General features: G+C 38.8%; 1 protein-coding gene across 5 annotated transcripts in view; it reads right to left on the bottom strand.

Annotated features, from left to right (window-relative positions):
* The window catches only part of LOC122809611 (solute carrier family 66 member 2-like), a 1,674,862-nt gene that overhangs the window by 567,919 nt on the left and 1,087,469 nt on the right, over window positions 1–19,474 (bottom strand). For all 5 annotated transcript variants that reach the window (XM_044081238.1, XM_044081237.1, XM_044081240.1 and 2 more), the window contains exon 4: window positions 8,050–8,266. In XM_044081238.1, the coding sequence (XP_043937173.1) occupies window positions 8,050–8,266 (217 nt within the window). The remainder of the gene's footprint in view (window positions 1–8,049; window positions 8,267–19,474) is intronic.

Below are 19,474 nucleotides of genomic sequence, written 5' to 3' on the forward strand. Positions count from 1 at the left end.
GCTTTGCTGCCCACATTGTGGGGTCTGGCTGTGTGATAGGATGAGTGACCAGGTAAGGATGGGTTGCTCTCCGCAGCTGTGGCCCGGGTTTCTGTGAGTGTACAAATGTCACCATCTTCCAGGGTTATGACTGCTTGCAATGAGCTCATTTTTCTGTTTAGACTCCTAGTATTTAGCAGCATGGCCTTTAATTTTCATTTTGTTGAGGGTTTTATATTGGTAGTATGGACCCCATGACTTTCCCTAGGAAGGCACTATGGGGGAGGCAAGGAACTTTGCCAGAGACCTGCAGGCCAAGTGAGACAGATGCATGCCTTCTCTAGCAAAGCAGCGTGGTCTGTTGATCATATGTTCCCAGGCTGTCAGGCAGTGGATCCCCCTGGGATGGCACCAGTAAGCAAGCCAATTGTTGCTGACAATCATTTTCTGTTTGTAGTGCACCATCATTCTGGGTGATGGTAGAATGCTGCTTAAGCCTAGGGACATACCTGCATGGGACACATATTCAGCAAACTGAATCTTGTCTGTCTCCCTATAGTCCAGGGTGGTACATCTGAAGTCATTCACACCGCCATGGACTGGGACAGAGTCATAACAGTGCCTGCTGTGGAGTGACTTGAGTGTATGTGTGATATGGCAGATTCTGGCACCTGACAAACAAGTAAGCATGATTTTCTTCTTATCCAGCCTGGTGACAGGCACACCTGTGTGTCTCACAATGGAGTCTCCTATGAATAATATGTTGGGTTTACGGTAAGGCATTAGTGGTTGTGAGACACTGGGTGTGTGGACTGTGCATGAGCTGTAGTGTGGAGGTTTGTGGAGTTCTCATGTATTTCTGCCACTGAGGTGTCCTTTGTTTGAGTTTTTGTTTGTTGAGGACCTCCACTAATGTGGGTGTGTGTTGTGTAGTTGTGGGTAATGTTTACTGACTCCATACACTGCAGGGAACCTTTGTTGCTGCACAATTTGTTCTGGTGTTCAAATTCTCCATTTGTCTGCCAAGTGGTTCCCCTTCCCCTTATATGCATTTCTTTGCCTTTCTGTAGTCCAGTCACAGGCTTTCTCCACAATGGCTGCTGTTATGTATTTGTATTTCTGGTGTAAGCGGGGTAGACGCTGTAACATCACACACACACACATATACATAGCTCATTGACCCCTGCATATTGTGGCTATGCAACAAGTTATCAAATTGACTGGGATAGCCCTGGGAATGTGTGCTCTGCTGCTATTACCTTACAAACATAAATGTTACTGCATTTCTATGGGAACACAAGTGGGTTGGGGGGCATATCTGTCAGCTGTACACATTTGCACAGACTGTGCAGATGTTGGCTTTACATTTTGGTTCCATTTAGCATAGTGTTGTGTCTGTCTTGGAGATTACTGGCATATCACTAAAGACTGAAGGTTAGAATGTAATGGCAGACATTTCAGTTTCAGACTTCTTACCCTTTAGAGACTTAATGCAACTGCAAGACCTGCTGTGATATCACTGTGCAAGTCTGTAAGAGGAATATTTCGTCATTGTCCCTATTTGTGGCCCTTTGCCAAAACATTTCTTTATGGTTTTCTACAGCTGATTTGCTGGGAGAGGCTGAGGGGTGTGTATGGGACCCCAACATTTACATCCATGCATGTGACCTATGATCCCTCCAGTTTGTTAGTCCCCCACCTACTAAAGTAAAAGTGACTTACCTTGTGCCTGCGGCAGTTGTGAGGATGGTGCTTGGAATGACAGGCTGTCACAGAAGGAGCACAAGTATGCCTCGTATATCTGTTCTGCTTGTCCTAACATTGCAGTGAGATTTGTCACCTAGGGGTCTACTGCATACTCTGGGGAAGCCAGTATTGGGTAGACATTTCCTGTTGTCCCACATAGCTGTCAGTTGTCTGCTGCTATCCCGGTAGGCCACCCCATTCCCTTGCATACATGCAATGATATCATAGATATGCTACCACAATGTACTATTCCATTCATGTATTGTTAAGAAGAGTGACTTACCTTGTGCCTGCAGCAGTTGTGAGGATAGTGCTTGAGGGCTGACTCTGTTGCATGCATGCAGTACATAGCCTACACATGGTAAGGTATAGGTAGTGTGATGTGTGTGGCATCCGTTTTACTGTGTGTGCCAGTCAGAGAGAGGTGTCAGTCCCTGGGTCCCTAGTGTATGTGCTGTGCACTGTCTCCTTGCCAAGGCCAGGGTGTACTGGGCACACCTACATCTGCCTACAGGGGCAGGCTCAGGGGATTCCTCCTCCAAGTTCCCCTGTGCCTGTAGGGACCTTGGCAATGGTGGGGGGCTGTGTGCCCCTTCCCTGTGATGTTCCTGCCACAGCTATTTCCACAGGATTATATTGTGTAGCATGGCACATACTATGAACATATGTGCACATGTGGCTGGAAAGTACTGCAGGGCTCCACCAGATATGTCAAGGCAGTGGGCCCATGACTTGAGCAGCCCAAACACATGCTCTACAATGTTCCTAGTTTGTGCATGTGCCTCGTTATGGTGTTCTTCAGTGGGTGCATGTGCATTTCTGATGGGTGTCATCATCCACAGTTCCAGTGCATAGCCAGGATCCCCCACTGGATGGCCATATGGGATGTCCTCCCCTGGCAAATGCCTGGTACAGGTACAGTTGTGAGGCATGCCAGATATGGGAGTTGTGATAACTGCCAGGGTTGCCAGCACACACATTCATGATAATCCCCTGGGCATTGCATATGACCTGGCAGTTGATGGAGTAATAGCCCTTGCGGTTGATGTACACTCTACCCTCTTCACTGGGTGGTGCTTTGATTTGGATGTGAGTGCAGTCTATGGCACTCAGTACCTCTGGGTAGTGTGCTATATGGTGGAGGAGATGCATATTGCTGTTCCTCTCCACAGGGGTGCTGGGGAAATAAATGTGCTCACTGGCGTGTCTTAGAATAACATCCAGGAACTGGTGGAGTACCCTGGATGCAGATGCCTGTGAGATCCCCATGATGTCCCCAGTATGTCTTTGGAAACTACCTGTAGCTAGTATTCTTAAGGCTACACATACCTTTGTTACCAATGGGATGGGTTCTCCTCTGTTGGCTCTGGGTCTGAGGTAAGGGTGGAAGAGCTCAGTGAGTTGCTGTAGTATGTCCCTGTCCACCCTGTAGCACTCTACTATCTCCAGCTCATGTAACCCCTGAAAGGTTACCCTGGGTCTGAACACTCTTCTCCTCCTTGGTCTGGGCTGGTTGTCTGCATCATCCTCATCACTGCCCTCAGTCTGTAGCACATAGAGATGTAACTAAGTGGCAGCAGCTCCTATCATTTTGTCAGTTAAAATTCCCAAGTGTGTACTCCAATGGTGCAGAATATATGGGAAAAAAACAGACTGAAGGGTGTCTGCATACTTTATACTGGTATGCTGCAGATGGAGCCTGTGTGATTGGCTAATTATGAAAACATTCCACCTGCCATCTGCATTACTGAGGGGTTTGAATGGGCCAGTGTGAGTGCCAGAGGGATTATTAGTCATTTCTAATTGATTGCCTTTTCTAAAAGGTGTTTGCTTTTTTTTCCTGTATTTTTAAGCCCCACACCATGCCGCACAAACACACCACTGAAATGTAAACACTTGGCAGCAGATCTGCACCTCCCCTGTACACAAGCATGCTTAGCTTTCCTTAAGCCAGTTAAGCAGCCTCAGGTACACCCCTTTGCTTAGCTGGTTTCAGAAATGCTGAGCAGTGTTTAGCAGTGCGCAAATCCACTTGGGCTGAATGCTGCTTACAATTTTGCTTCATAGCAATGCTCAAACCAGCTTAGCAGAGCTAAGCACTGCTAAGCATTGCTCAGTTTTCATTTAAAGGAAATTAATGAATTGGACATTAATTACTCCTCACTGACATATTATTAAGTGTATATATTTTACTTTACATGACGTCCCCATGTGTGCTTTGATTACATTACTTTGGGGTGTGACTGTACTGTCTGGGACACTTGTGTTTACATGAGGGATTTCACATCACATATCCACCAACACTGAAAGGTTGGCCAGCTACACCACCCTGGTTAACAAATATCAATTACTACATCATTAAAAATAAAATAATAATTTAACAATGCTTTCCCATGTAAAGGCCGAATTGCCTGTCTTGGTATTCGAGCCCAACACTTACTGCACGCAAAGCTGAAACTCTAACCATTGAGCTAAATTGCCAGTGAGTATTTCAGTTATATATTTCTATATAGCTCTTCATACTGTTTTAAGCAGTGCTGAGCAAAGTGCTGTGGCATGCAAACCCACTCAGCTACGATTAAACTTCAACTGCAGTGGAAAAAAAACATACAACCATTTTATATTTATTAGTAAAATAAAATGAAAGAGGTAATTTTAATGAGGTAACTGTGAATGCCATTTAAATGGTTTTGTTTAAGCCTGACAGGTTGGAATGTTTTTAGTGGGAAACTAATGTGTTTAAATAAAGACTGATTCAGTAGTGTCATTATCTGAAGAAATTACAGCTACTGTGATGAAAAACGTGTAGGAGATTTTCTGCGTTTATGCTTTTCACTGAGTTGTTCTGCAAGTTGGAATAAAAGCACAACAGAACGCTTTGTTTTCCCTGGACGTTTTTTTCATTTTATTTTACTGGTTATAATTGTGGCTTAACCATAGGCTGCTGTTTCGTTTGCATTTTATATTTATATCACTATATCAGATATTAGCATGTCAGTTGCAGGCCACATACGCTTCATGAATATCCATGCTAATGCAAAACCTGTCATTCTATCAACTTTCTAAGTTTGTAAGGGCAATATTTAGAAACTGTCTGGAGATTAAAAAAAAAAAAAAAAAAAAAAAAATGACAGAATATTTATATCACTATATCAGATATTAGCATGTCAGTTGCAGGCCACATACTCTTGATGAATATCCATGCTAATGCAAAACCTGTCATTCTATCAACTTTCTAAGTTTGTAAGGGCAATATTTAGAAACTGTCTGGAGATTAAAAAAAAAAAAAAAAGAAAAGGAAAAAAAAATGACAGAATAACACCAGTAAAAATAAAATAATATTTGCCCATACTCCCCCTATGGCTGCCTACCACCATGTTAGCTTACACAGTGGTGCAGCACTGTTTTCTACACTTTCAGATCGATTCAGGTACATCTACTGCCCACCACGCCCACTGCATCCTATCCACATGGATACAATACGGCTCTGGCCGTGTTGAAGGTGGACAGCATGGATCTTACAAATTAAAGGGAACTTTTCCCTGTTAACAATTTAATCTTTTAATAAGAAAATATATATACTTTTAAATAGGCTTGTTTGTGCAAGTTTAAGTTCTACTCCACTTAACGCAAACTAGAATTTAAATATAATTAAGGAAAGCCAACTTTTAATGGCTTTCACCTTGCTCAACTTCCATGTTAGCTCATGTACGGGGAAAATTTCCCCGTACATAACATGGAGCTAACATGGACTCACACCAGGTTGCTGTATCACAACCTGATTTTGTTACTAGATAACAGTGGGCTGGGGTGGTAGGAGTGCACTTCATTTGCATGCCACCACAGATTTTCGGGTCTCAGCAAATGTGCGCATGTGTGTGCGCCACGCAGTGCCACGCCATGGAAACTAAGCCTTGTTGCTGAATATGGAATGGGGCTTAGTTTGGGAAAACAGTGTTATGAAGGCTAACACAGTGTTATTTTCTCTGTTAGCCTTCATGAATACTGCTGATGGATTATGCAAGAAATGCTCTTTGAACAGGATAATATTTAATTTTGTTGTAAATGTGGTGATAGATAAGTATGGGGGGAATTAAATAAATGGTGTTAAGAAATAGAAGAAGGGGTTCAGTTCCCCAAAGTTGCTTATGCATGCAATCTTGTGGTTAAAAATAAGATAAAGAAACAATTAAAGCAATGTAAAATCATTGAAGCTTGGTTTAAATTTTACTAAAAATAAAAGAGGGTAGGAGACTGAGTACATAATGGAGATGAGATTTTTCCTGCTTATTTCCATTCTTTATTACAAACATTCCTTTAATATAGGTTATGCAGTCCTTATGCATGGTGCACTTTAATTCACCTACCTGTTATCCGAAATATGTCAAAACATTTTTACTATGTTATTTTAGATTCTGTTACACATTAAGTTCAACCTGGTACCAGATGTTACATTGTCCTATATCAACTCTTCTCTCTGCCCTAGTTGAAGATCATTGCTCACCTTCTCTTTTATTCTCAATGGTCTTAAAATTCCCATTTGTGTGTCTTTCTCCTGTGTTTCCTCCCCTTTATGTGTTTGTACTTCCTGTTTTCCAGAGCAGTTCTAGTCTCCCATTATTGCATTCTAGTGCTTTCATTTTTTATGTAAATTACTTAGGATGTTTCCCCATTTTTCCTTCTATTTTCCTCTTCAATTAGTTGTTTCACATTATCATATATGACAACAGTGGTTCTTGACTACTTTTCCATCTTCTGGTAATCCTTGTCATTGCTAGTACTAACACCAAACTGACAAGTGCCTAAATATGCATTTGGAGCACCTCATCCTCCAGACAACTCAGAATTTTTTTTTTTCAAATTTCCTTCTTCACCTGTTAACTTGCATATCAAATCCCAGAAACCTATCTTATGTTTTCCCAACTTTCTGCACTCCCAAAAATTGTGATCCCAATCTCCAATTACATTATCCTAACATCTCCAAGTTTCACCAACCATGGTGATCACTTCGATGTGAAAATTCTAAATTGTAAATTTGTTCATAAAGTAAAATATTGCTATTATATACTGTGATTGGTCTGATAGAAGAACCTGTGAAAATATGAAAGTTGTAGCACTACTAAAATCTTTCAGAATATCTTTTAGATTTCTTTAATGGTATATTAATGGGCGGTAGCGTTGTCGCCTCACAGTTAGATGTTGCCCGTTCAATTCTCAGTTAGAGCATCTTCTGTGTAGTGACATGCGTGAATGGGCATTCCTTCGTTGAAGGTTGTGCATTAGGCCCGGCAAGCCAGTATGTAAAAATCTACTGCCAATCATTAGCGGACCAAGGTTCCGCTGTGGCGACCCCTAACCGGGAAGAGCCAAAAGACACAAACAAACAAACTGGAGATATTAAAGAAACATTTATATTTCCTCTATTGAAAGAAAAGGAGATTTTACATATAATTTCAGGGTAGTGTCTGATGTTCTCAAACTCAGGGAATAGCTGAAATCAGCAATTTTCTATTAAAGCATTTTTAGTTACCAAATTATTAATGGAGTTAATCAGTTTTTCAAAACGTGAAAAGCTAATTATATGAACATGTAGGAAAGTTTTTGTGCATTTTGATACATTTGCTGTTTAATCGTAGAAGTTTGTTAAACAATCTTTTACATGATGATATAACAGGTAAATTCTGAACTGACAATGCAAACAATAGGTGATTGTCTATTTTTAGCCGATGGCAGTGAGAGGGTACTGAAGTGAGTGGATACTTTAAGTAAACATTTTGCATGAAGAAGAACATTCTGTAGAATTAAAGCTTGCAAAAATGATTTTCTTCATTTCACAATTCAGTACCATTTTACTTATTTTAATTTGTATTACTTTCTGTACATTAGTTAACAACTTAGTAATGGCAACACATAATCTTGTACTGACAAAGAGCTATCAATGAAGAAATTCATGATAACAAAAAGTTATTTGATCAGATGTCACCCATATTCAGGTATAACAATTAACATGAATGAATAGGAACTCTTTTCCTGTACTTTGTTCTATAACAGAAAACTACCTGTGGCATTTGTCTATGTGTTCTGCAGCAGAAATCCTTACCTTTTCCACTTAATAACACATTCAGACTCTATATTGGTTAGAAAACACTACCATAAAATGCAACTTGGGAACATATTACATCTCATAAAAATTCAGTATCTATGAGACAGATTGATTAAGTTGGCTATAGCTGTACAAATGTTTGTGTGTGTTAAGAGCTTTTCTACCACCCGCAACATTAAATGTGTCTCCATGCATTCAACATGTTTGGGTAAGGCTCTTACCTCATGCCTTTTGTTGATTGATAGTGGAAGTTTTGTAACAGCTGAGGAACTCCAAGCATGGCTTCTGTTAAGATAGCTATTAGTCCAACACCTTCAATGAAGAATTTTGACTCTATGAAGAGGTACGTGATGAATGTGCAGAGAACTGTGAAGCAAAGACAACAGAGGACATAATCCTCAAAGTGACTCCAGTTCCAGAAATATTGTAGATCAAAATCTGAGAAGGAAAAAAACAAAATAAATACAGATGATGTCTTAATATTTTCAAATATAAAGTAATTTTAATATGTGTCAACTACATATTCCTGAATCATTCCAAACCAAGATCTACAGTCTACTATTCTGGCCCAACAAAATATCACAGTTCCTCTCTTATCCAACAAAGGCTGGTATAAGAAAAGACATTCACTTTGCCCACCTTGAATATGGTCTCCCTTTGTTTGCATCAGACCCTGTCAAAAACACTGCCATCTTCAGAACCCCCTCTCCAATTAAATATGTTGATTCATAGCTACTTCACCATGGAATGAACACAATTGTCTTACTCTTTCAAATGCTGAGTGGTTTCCAGTACAGGTCAGGTCAATTCTTTTTCTTATTATTATTCTTGGTCTCTTACTCTTCAAAACACTGACACCTAACATCCCCTATCCTTACTCTTCTAAACTGTTTACTGACATTATATTCTATAACCTAAGTAGCCAAGCCAGTTCCACTCCTTCCCTACAAACCCCTTCTCGTATTGAATTTCAAAACTACCTTAGAATTCCTCAACTCACTATTGCCCACAACATATTACACCTACCAGACAACACCCCAATACTCTCTTAACTTCTAATCCCTTACAACAATCTTAACTCACTTCGCTCCTCTAGTAAACTCATGACAAAATCTATAAAGGCAAACAACACAGCAGGTGATTCTCTATTCACTAACACAATAGGTAGAAGTTGGAATCTCTTACCTAGTGACATAACTCTGACTACATCCCTGCCACTTTTCAAACAGAAAATTAAACTGTACTTCCAAAATCATTGGCTTTGTTCCTGCAATACACCTGACTAACCATCTTCTCTCACTCTGTTTCTCCTCCACTCTTTTCATCTCTACCCTATTTCAGTTCTGCTCCTTTTACTGTTGAGATTTAAGTATGTACATTTTTGTACAATTGTTGATATTTAATGAACTGCATATTGTAAACTTGTTTCTCTTTGAAATTATCTTTCATTCTTTTTGTTTTTGTAATTTCTGATTTAGCTATATCTTAGAGTAGTCAATTTTTATGTAATGTACTTAGTATATAGTGGAGCTTTTCTCCTCGGGCCTCTGCTGAAAATGGACATGTATCCAGCCAGACTAGCCCGGTCAACAAATGTAAAATAAATAAAATAAAAAAATGTCTCCAGTCGTGCAGTACCTTTATCTCCCACACAATTGATCTACCTGATTAACTGACTCATTCCAAAATCTGATTTGGCTTAGCTCACCATTACTCCTATACACCCTCTACACATAATTTAATCTTTGGTTTCATCCTGTGGGTCACTATTAGCTTTACTACCCTAGCAACTACTACCCATGTATCTGTTCACTCATTTTACTTCAATTATGTAACTGTATATATTTTGTTGTTCAGGTTGCCCATGATTATTCATTAATGTAAACCACTGTTGTTGGTGTGACACCAGGGAAATATTGCCAGTCCAGCTGTCTGGAATTTTGTAAATAATTATATATCACCTGAAAATATTAGTATGATTTATATAGAAATGTGATACTGCCAGTCCAGCTATCTGGAATTTTGTAAATAATCATCTGTCATTTGTGAATAGCAATATGATTCATGTGCTTGTCCTACAAATGTAAGAGAACTGTATGTTATGTACTGATCTAGGGGAGTATCGATATTCATCAAAGATACCCACACCTCCAGGTTGGTGGCAAAGCATGAAGCATCAGAGACTATCCATGTGCAACTAACAGTGGGTAAAACTGCCTTCCAGTTTATAGCCTGCTAAAAACCACCCTTCCAAACCCAGGAACCCACTCGGCCTTTCTGAGAACACTGGAAAATATGAAGGTCTCTCCAAACACCATTATATTGGGCGACTTCAACTACCGAAACATAGACTGGGAGCATTACTCTAGCTCCAACACCCTAGCCCAAAGGTTCCCAGAATTTATAAACTCAAATGCTATGGAACAACTTGTTACCACTCCCACAAGAGGGGAAAACATAATGGACCTGATCATCACCAACATGGGGACTCTATGCTCCAGACCAGAAGTGTATCCCTCACTGGTAAGATCAGACCATAAACTAATCTCACTGGATATTCACATCCCGACCCCACCCCCTGCCCAGAAAACCACAGTGAAAAACTTCCCTAAAGCAAATTTCACACTCATCAAAACTGAGGTGGACTCCTTCAAAGCCCCTGGGCCTGTGGAAAATACAGCCCAGACCGCAGAATCCTTTATAAGCACATTCTATGAACACCTTCAGGAATGCATGGATCATGCAATCCCAAATAAAACCAAGACCCAATCCTCCAAAGGCAGACGTCCTGTCTGGTGGACCCCAGCCATAAACAAACTATACAATAGAAGGAGGAAGCTACTAAATGATAGAGCAAAATCCCAAAAAGGGAAGCCATCACTGATCAGTATTAGCAAAAAACTACGGGCACTCATACAATTGTCTAAGGCCAGCTTCGAGAGAAAAATTGCACAAGACACTAAGGATAATCACAAGGCTTTCTTTAGTTATGTTAGGAACCTGGGTGGTAATTCCCAGATATGCTCAGAATTAGTCCAAAATGACAAAGAATACACTGAACCCACAAACATTGCCAACATCCTAGCTGACAGGTTCAGCGCAAACTCCCCCCCCCCACCAAAAGGGCAAATATCTATCCCAGCAGAGTGCTGCCCCCCTGACATCTCAGATGCTCAGGTAAGAGCCGCCCTCTCCAAAGCAAAAAACACAGCATCAATGGGACCAGACGGTCCCATTGATGTGCAATTTTTCTCGAAGCTGGCCTTAGACAATTTTAGTTATCAGCGCACATTTGCTGAGACCCGAAAATCTGTCCCGGGCTGCATCCTACATGAACTCCAAGAAGAGCTAAACCCAAACATAAAACTACTGTTCAATCTCAGCCTTACTACAGGATATGTGCCCAAAGAGTGGCGTACAGCAACAGTGGTCCCTCTCCATAAAGGTGGTGCCTCAACGGATCCAGGAAACTATCGCCCCATAAGCCTGACTAGCTTGGTATGCAAAGCTATGGAAAGGATCATCATGGACCTCATAAATAAAGATATTGGGGACCTACAGACATTGGATCCTACCCAGTTCGGCTTTGTTAAGGGCAGATCCTGCCTCTTAAACCTGGTTCATTTCTTTGAAACAGTCACCAAGGCCATTGACGAGGGGAAGGTGGTCCACACAGCCTACCTGGACCTCGCAAAAGCCTTCGATACAATACCCCACTCGGGCATTATAGATAAGCTCACCAGCTTAAATATAAGCCCCTATGTCACTAGATGGATTGCAAACTGGCTCAAGGACAGAACCCACATGGTTAGAATTGCTGGAGCCATGTCAGACTCCAAACCAGTTACAAGTGGTGTCCCACAAGGCTCAGTCCTGGGACCTCTCTTGTTCGGTATATATTTCTCGGAGGTACAGGCCAACATGGAAGGACTGTGGCTGACCAAGTTTGCAGATGACTGCAAACTGGGCGCCATAATCGACTCTCCAGCTGACACAAGCATCCTCCAAAAGGGCCTCATAGAAACAGACAACTGGTGCCAGAGCCATGGCCTCAAGCTAAATGCCAAAAAGTGTATAGTCATCCCATTTGGCAAAAACAAAGTGCCCACAAATTACCACATAGGTGGTAATCCATTAAGTACAGAAGAAGTAATTAGGGACCTGGGGACCCAAGTTGATAGCAATCTCTCATTTGACAACCATGTGGCCAAAGTGGTTAGAAAAACATTTTATATAGCCCACCTAATCATGAAGGGATTCACATCTAGATCATGGGAGGTCATCGTGCCTCTTTACTCATCCCTCATCAGGCCCATAATTGAGTACAATGCCCCTTTTGGGATGTACCTTACCAGACACCTGCAGCAACTGGAAAGACCCCAAAAGTACCTCACCAAGAGGATCAAAGGGCTCAAACAGATGCCATATGCTGCCCGGTTAAAGAAACTCCAGCTCTACTCAGTGGCATACCGCCTGTTCAGAGGCGATCTGTGCCTAACGTATAAAGCCATGTCCAACCTGGAATTAATGGACATGCTGCACCTCAGAAAATCCAAATCCCATCGAGCTACGTGCTCGAGACTTGAACCTCAGCACTGAAATAAATAGGACATGCTGGAGGGACAGATTCATAACCCAGAGGCTCCCTTCACTCTGGAATAAAATCCCAGTCCAGGTTAGGCAGAGTCCCTCATTGACTCTCTTCAAGAGGAATCTTGATGAGTGGATGGGAGATCGTAGGTTTACCCCGGGTATCACTTCTGTGTCACTGTTAGACAGAGGCACAGTATACTAACCTCGAAAAAGGGCATAGCAAAATAAATTTAAAATGGGTGGCGAAAGCCAAACACATTCTGGCTAGGCTTATAAATGCCCTAGGGCAGATAGCCTAGTATGAACCTATGAACCTATGAACCTATGATCTTCAAGAATGTAAACACAGTGTACCCTACTGGAAAAGAACAGAAATGTATATAAACTGTATACCTGTGCAAATGTATGTTTTAATAGTAGAAGCTGGAACATACAGAGTTAACTTGCAAAACATCAAGAAAATAAGTTGCAGGCACAATGTCTAGAGCTAGAGGTTTTCCTATTGTCTTGAAACAGAAATAATTACTAGGTTTCAAATGTAAAACTGTCTAATTATTTTACAACTTCCATGTTCTGCAAACTTCTGAGAGATATGTACTTCTCACACAGAGATGTTAAAAATTATGTTAGTTTCTGTTTACCTTGGAAACTGAAGTCAGGTGACAAAGAGGGATGCCATCCGAGCTAACCCAGCAGTAATGTTGATTATTAATTTAAGAAGTGTCTCAGAGAAAGTCTGTACATTTTGAATCTTGTCTTGGACCTAGAAACATTCACTCAGTACTTCTGCCTGTGTCTTGCTCTGTAAGTAAGTTATATAGGGCACAGTATATTTTAGATATAGAAAGGAATATAGTAAAGATTAGTTTACATGTTTTCTGTATTTATTTGAGACTGTCTTGCAATGTTTTAAAATATTTCCTGTGATTCTGAACTCTGTAGTTGCTATGTTGTTTGAGTATTGTCTCATTCTTTAATTGTTTATTATTAAATATATTTAAACCTTTTAATTGTGTCTGCTTTGTTTAGACATATTTAAGCTCTGTGAATACTTGCATATGTATTTGGTGACACTGTACAGACCACTCCTAAATAGCCTTAGTCTTGGTCACACATACCATTTGGATAATAGTAACATTACACAGTAGGACTGGGCACCCTTTGTAAGGGTCTTAGAGTAGCTGATAAGTAGTGGTTGGTGGCAGTAATAACTACCTTATAGTCTGGGCAAAAGGGGGCATCACCAGTAAACCTGTCCCAGCCGTCCCCAGGAGTGTCTGTGTGTTTGTATAGCAATCAAATTTCAAAGTGTATGTGTGTGTCAGCTACTTGAGCAGGGACACGAAGCACTGGTTGGACAGAGAGGGTGCTGGAGGTTTTGGCTTGGCAACTCAGATGAGATCTCAACCCTATAGCTGTGCCATTGGAGAGTCTTATTGGGGATCTGGAGAAAGAGGGAGACACCAGCCCCAGACTGACTGTGATCTCTGTGTGCTCTTAAGGGAAACTGTATTTTACTGGGTGTGTACTTGTCATCCTCCCAATGTGTACGCCCCTCACTGGTGCTAGTGGTGAGGATTGAGGCTCCTTGATTACTGGGCCAGTGTAGGGGCGTCACAGTTGGTATAATGTGCATTGTTGTGTTACATTATGATGTAACTCAGGCTGAGCCTGTAATTAGTCATTGTTTGATCAGTACTCTATGCCAGTAAACAAATTTAAATAAGTAACTAAATAAATAAATAATAAACAACATCATACAAAGTTGACATATCATAAACGCTAGAGCACTGTTACATAATTTCTTATATTAACAAAAAGATGGCACAATTTTTTTAATAAAAGCCCAACTCAACTTAGACTTAAAGATATTTGCAACTTTTCCTAAACAATACAAACCTTAGTGAAAATAGAATTTCTTGTGTCCAAATCTACATCTGCTTAGATCTTCACATGGATCTCAAGCTGACTTTTACCCAGCACATAAGTAATTATGGCCTCACCAAAGACAAAGACAGCCTAGCCCTACATAAAAAATGCACTTAATCCCAAAATAGAATACGCTTTATCCATAATAGCTTTAAACTGTTATACAAACACAAAAATCCTACCAGCAATATTAAACAAATTTTGACATTTTATTATGCTGTCATCAAGAAATGAGCATCACTGTGGCACACTAAATAAGTAAAATGACTTCCAATCACAGCTAGGGAAGCTTTGCTCCTTTCTTCTCTAACTTTCAAACTACTCCCCAGTTCCCATCCCTCACTTGCCAACAAATTAAGCATAAAATCAACCCCTTATAACCTAAGGGAAGCAAATAGCTACACCCTCACACTAGTGTGATCACTGATTGGTAAGCCTATAAGGGAACAAAGCTTCTACAAAACAGTACAAGCTAAATTGCATCAGATACCTGCTCATATAAAGCAATAGACTATATATTCTTCTTTCAATAAAATCAGTGACCAACTTAAACAGCATACAGTTTAAATTGTCTTAGGGATACTAGCTAGCACTCACCCTTGGACTCTCCATCTCAGCCAAGTTTTTATCACACATCATTAATAAACAGACCACTGCTTGTTTGATGTACGCACATATAAAAACAGGTTTACTTTACACAAAATAAAAACATTGGCTTACATAGTATGCAAACATCTTACCGTAGCCCATTCTGTTTTGAAGTTTACATGCAGTCAAAACCGGAATTGTACATACCATTAATTTAAGACAGTATATATTTCTAAATGCAAGACTGTACATACAGCTGAAAACCATAAATCAACTTTTGCATTAGTATAACTATGTGCAAGTATAAAAATTGCTAAAATGTTGTAATTTGTTAGTTATCTCTTTTGTGACTCCTGCTGTGAATTATAGAAGTTCTCATATCCTGTCAGCATGCTTGTGGCAGGAAATGGGCATTTTACTAGCCAATCAACCCAGTCAATAAAGTGAAATTAATTAAAATGGAAAATTTGGGGTGAAACATTCTGAATTATTTAGAGAGACAACATTTACAAATGAAGCTTTCAGTCTGTGGCCATTAAAAACAATATCATTGCAAATGTTTCATTACACTGGTATATGGGTAATTGCATAATACAAAGGAAATATTTACTTTCGCTACACAATGGAGTATTTATTTCTTATGTTTCAAAAATGGCAGATAATGCATTTCATGTGGTGCTGTAAATGAATATCTGTTTGAAAATGTTGAGGGCAGCTAAACTAACCCCTGCCCCTCCCAAGTCCAGTACTCAGACAGCGGTTACGAAAGGAAATGCCCTATTATGCCACTGGTGATTTTTAGTTTTTGTAACAAATTTTTGACCCACACCCTTTTTAAAATGTAGTACCTTAATAAATATAATGATACTCTCCAAATTTTACTTAACAGAAGAATGTATTTTACTGCCTCAGACTTCAGTGCATTTTATTCAGGGGTTCTACTCATGCTGGCACCAATGCAGGTAGTTTGAGGTCTGGGAGAGAATACTCACATTTATGCAGTCGATGAAGTATAGTACTCCCCCACCAAGAATCATATCTCATCAATGCCTTTCTCATATTATCTCCTCCAGTACTACCATGTATAATGTTTTACAAAAACTGTGTTAGCTTGTACGTTGTTTGAGGTATAAGGATTCCTTTAAACAGATACCATGAACCATAGACATCAATACCTGAAATATGATTCTGCAAAGCAAATACTAAACCAAGATAAAACACAAATAACAGCCCGGCCACAATGGAAGGAACCAGACACAAAAAGTTAGTGCTTTCATTCTATTTAATAAAACGATCTTCTTCAGAAACAAACATCATTACAAAACCACCTGAATAAATACAAATTACATATAATCATGGGACATTCTTGGCCAATAAACTGAATGAACGGCCACAATATCAACAATTGAAAGAGTATTCTCTTAAAGATACATAAAAAGTGACATAAAAAACATATATATATATAAAAAAAAAATATATATATATATATATATATATATATATATATATAAATATATATATATATATAGATATATATATATATATATATATATATATATATATATATATATATATGTGTCAGTAGTATCACAGCTGAAATGGCCCTTAGCCCAGATAACCTTATGGACATATTTGAGCTCCACAGAATATATATATATATATAAAGTATAATGTGTATTTATATAAAAAATACACCCTATTGTATAAAACAATAAAAGTAAAAAATAAAATATGAGAAATAAAAAACGAATACAACCAAATGCAGAAATAATGTTATAACCTCTGCATTTGCAAAAAACATGTAATATTAATGGTCTCATTGAGACCCAGTGGCTGATCAGCTGCTAAGAAAATCTGCAACTTGCTTTCACGGCATTGCAACAAAGTTTTGTAGTTACCATAAAAAATATCTGAATTGACTGTATCAAGAACAAAAAATGAAAATTTCTTAAAATTATTATACAAAGTATGTATTTCTAAAGCATTTGTCATGTCCCTATTTTTTATGGCCAAAGCATGTTCATATATTCTCCCGCTCAAAGTTCCAATGGTCTTGCCTACATAAAAACTGTTGCAGGAATTACAAAGTGCAACATAAACCACAAAAGTAGTGTCACAGCTGAAATGGCCCTTAGCCCAGATAACCTTATGTTCATATTTGAGCTCCACAGAAGCAGAATTGGCAATGAACCTTTATTGCCTACAGTGTCCACAGGAAAACGCCCCTAATGGCATTCGTCCATCCTGTGAATAAAAAAAAAAAACTCTCTCCTTTTCAAGGATAGTTTTAATAATGACAGTTTTTTTTAATGTGAAAATTGGTTTGCTGCCTAACACTCTAAACAAATCCATGTTCCCCATTAAAACTTTCCAATTAATGACAATAATATGCCTAATTAACCTCATATCATCGAAAATAGGAATTGGAAAAGCCAATCTGTAAATGTCAGAACCCCTGTTAGAGATGACATCAAAACATTCATAGACTGTCAAACTAGGACATGCCATGCTTCCCTGCACTGCTAACCCTTCACTGGAAATCCTATTAAGCCAAATGGAATATTATCCTTTCTGGACAAAAATACAGTTCCAACATGAAAATGGAGTGGTTACTTGTTAAACGACTCAAACGTATAAATTGACCTTTGACCACCCCTCTTTTCATATGATTAGGATGCAAACTATCCTTATGTAAATACTGGTTCACAAAAGTGGATTTCCTAAAGATTTTATTTGAAAGCACACACTTGTTAGAGTCAAAATCTAAAAGAACATCTAGAAAATCAATAGATTGTCCAAAACCCCCAACAGTGAACCTGAGAAAATTAGCTGTGTCATTTAAATCACTGACAAATGATGATAAACTTCCATCTTTGGAATATCTGTCAATAACCAACCCGTTGCAGGGTTTAGAGAGAGAAACTCCTACAACCCCTCATTATGCCCCACTTTACAAGTGTTTGGTGGTTTGTCTGTGAATCAGTTTAGAACTATGCGTTGAAATAAGACAAAGTTGACTGACCTTTCTACTGACGAAAATAATGCTCTAAATAGTTTGGCTACTAATAACAATTTACATGTTATGAAAGCAGATAAAGGGGGCAATAGTATTATTATGAAGTTAAACGGAGCAATTTTGAATTTATTGAGAGATGAGAAATGTTGTGTGTGTGTCACATCTGGGTACATTAAAAGATGCTTTTCTAGAGTGGATTCATTTTTATTTGAATTGTTTTGCCAGGGTAGTATAGGTCATTCCATTTACAGACACTTACAAGTTGAATATCCAAAGTTGGCTGTGCATTTTGGTATTCCAAAAGTACACAAAGATAGAAAAAATCCCCCATTTAGGCCAACTGTGTCTGCAGCTTTTTCTAAGACCGAACCAATCTCGATTTGGTTGGATGAGATTTTAAATCCGGTCATCCAAAGTACTAGGTTCTATTTACATGATTCCTGGCACCTACTGGAATTGCTTGGTGGTCTTAATTTTTTCTGGAACATCTTTTGTGTTTGCATCTCTTGATGTAATGTCTTTGTACACCAGCATCGACCAGGAAGTTGGGCTTGAATTTTTCAGAGAGTACATAAGTGGTTTCACTAATTTTATTAATGACAAAACAATACAGTTTGTGCCCTGATGGAAGCTGTACATAATTTCTTCAGATTTGATAAGTGATTATTTCAGCAAACCTATGGTATTGCAATGGGATCAAGAGCTGTTATGGCCATGTGGGAGCTGAAACATCTTGTTCAGTACCCCTTGGCTGAGAACATTTTGTTCTACAAACGATACACAGATGATTTGTTCATTTTATGCAAAGGTAATTATAGAAGTTTTCCATCCTTTGTCAGTGATTTAAATGACGCAACTAATTTTCTCGGGTTCACTGTTGGGGGTTTTGGACAATCTATTGATTTTTATGTTGGAACTGGTTAAGCTCATCAAGTTTTTCATCTAGAGAGGATATGATTTTAGTTTTATTAAACAGAACAAAAGCAATAACTTTTTTTGTCTGGTTCCTTCCATTGTGGCCAGGCTGTTACTTGTGTTTTATCTTGTTCATTTGTTTTGTGAGTTTTCTTTAAATACTAAATCAAATTACAAAATTCAAAGAATTATTCATTTCTAGAAAAAAAAGTGGGTGTTTGTGTGTGCATGCATAAGTGTGTGTGTGTGTGTGTGTGTGTGTGTTTGTAGATATATATATATATATATATATATATATATATATATATATATATATATATATATATATATATAGATAGACACCCACACGCATATATACATATAAACATACATGAATCTAATTTACAAGCTCGAAGTTTCAAAACTTCAAACTGCAAATGGTCAAGACCACACACACATATATAAAAAATATTCAGGCATATAGATACAGATTTACAGCTACAAACACAGGCAAAGAACTAAAAAATAACAAAATTATAAAGAGTATATCTGTTGTGATAAATGCAAGCTCACAGTATGTTTAAAAAAAGTCATTAATTGCAAAATATTTCTTACTAGCTAAAGTA

This window comes from Protopterus annectens, chromosome 8.part0 (assembly GCF_019279795.1).
Source record: "Protopterus annectens isolate FY-2018-M chromosome 8.part0, PAN1.0, whole genome shotgun sequence".
NCBI lineage: Eukaryota > Metazoa > Chordata > Ceratodontiformes > Protopteridae > Protopterus > Protopterus annectens.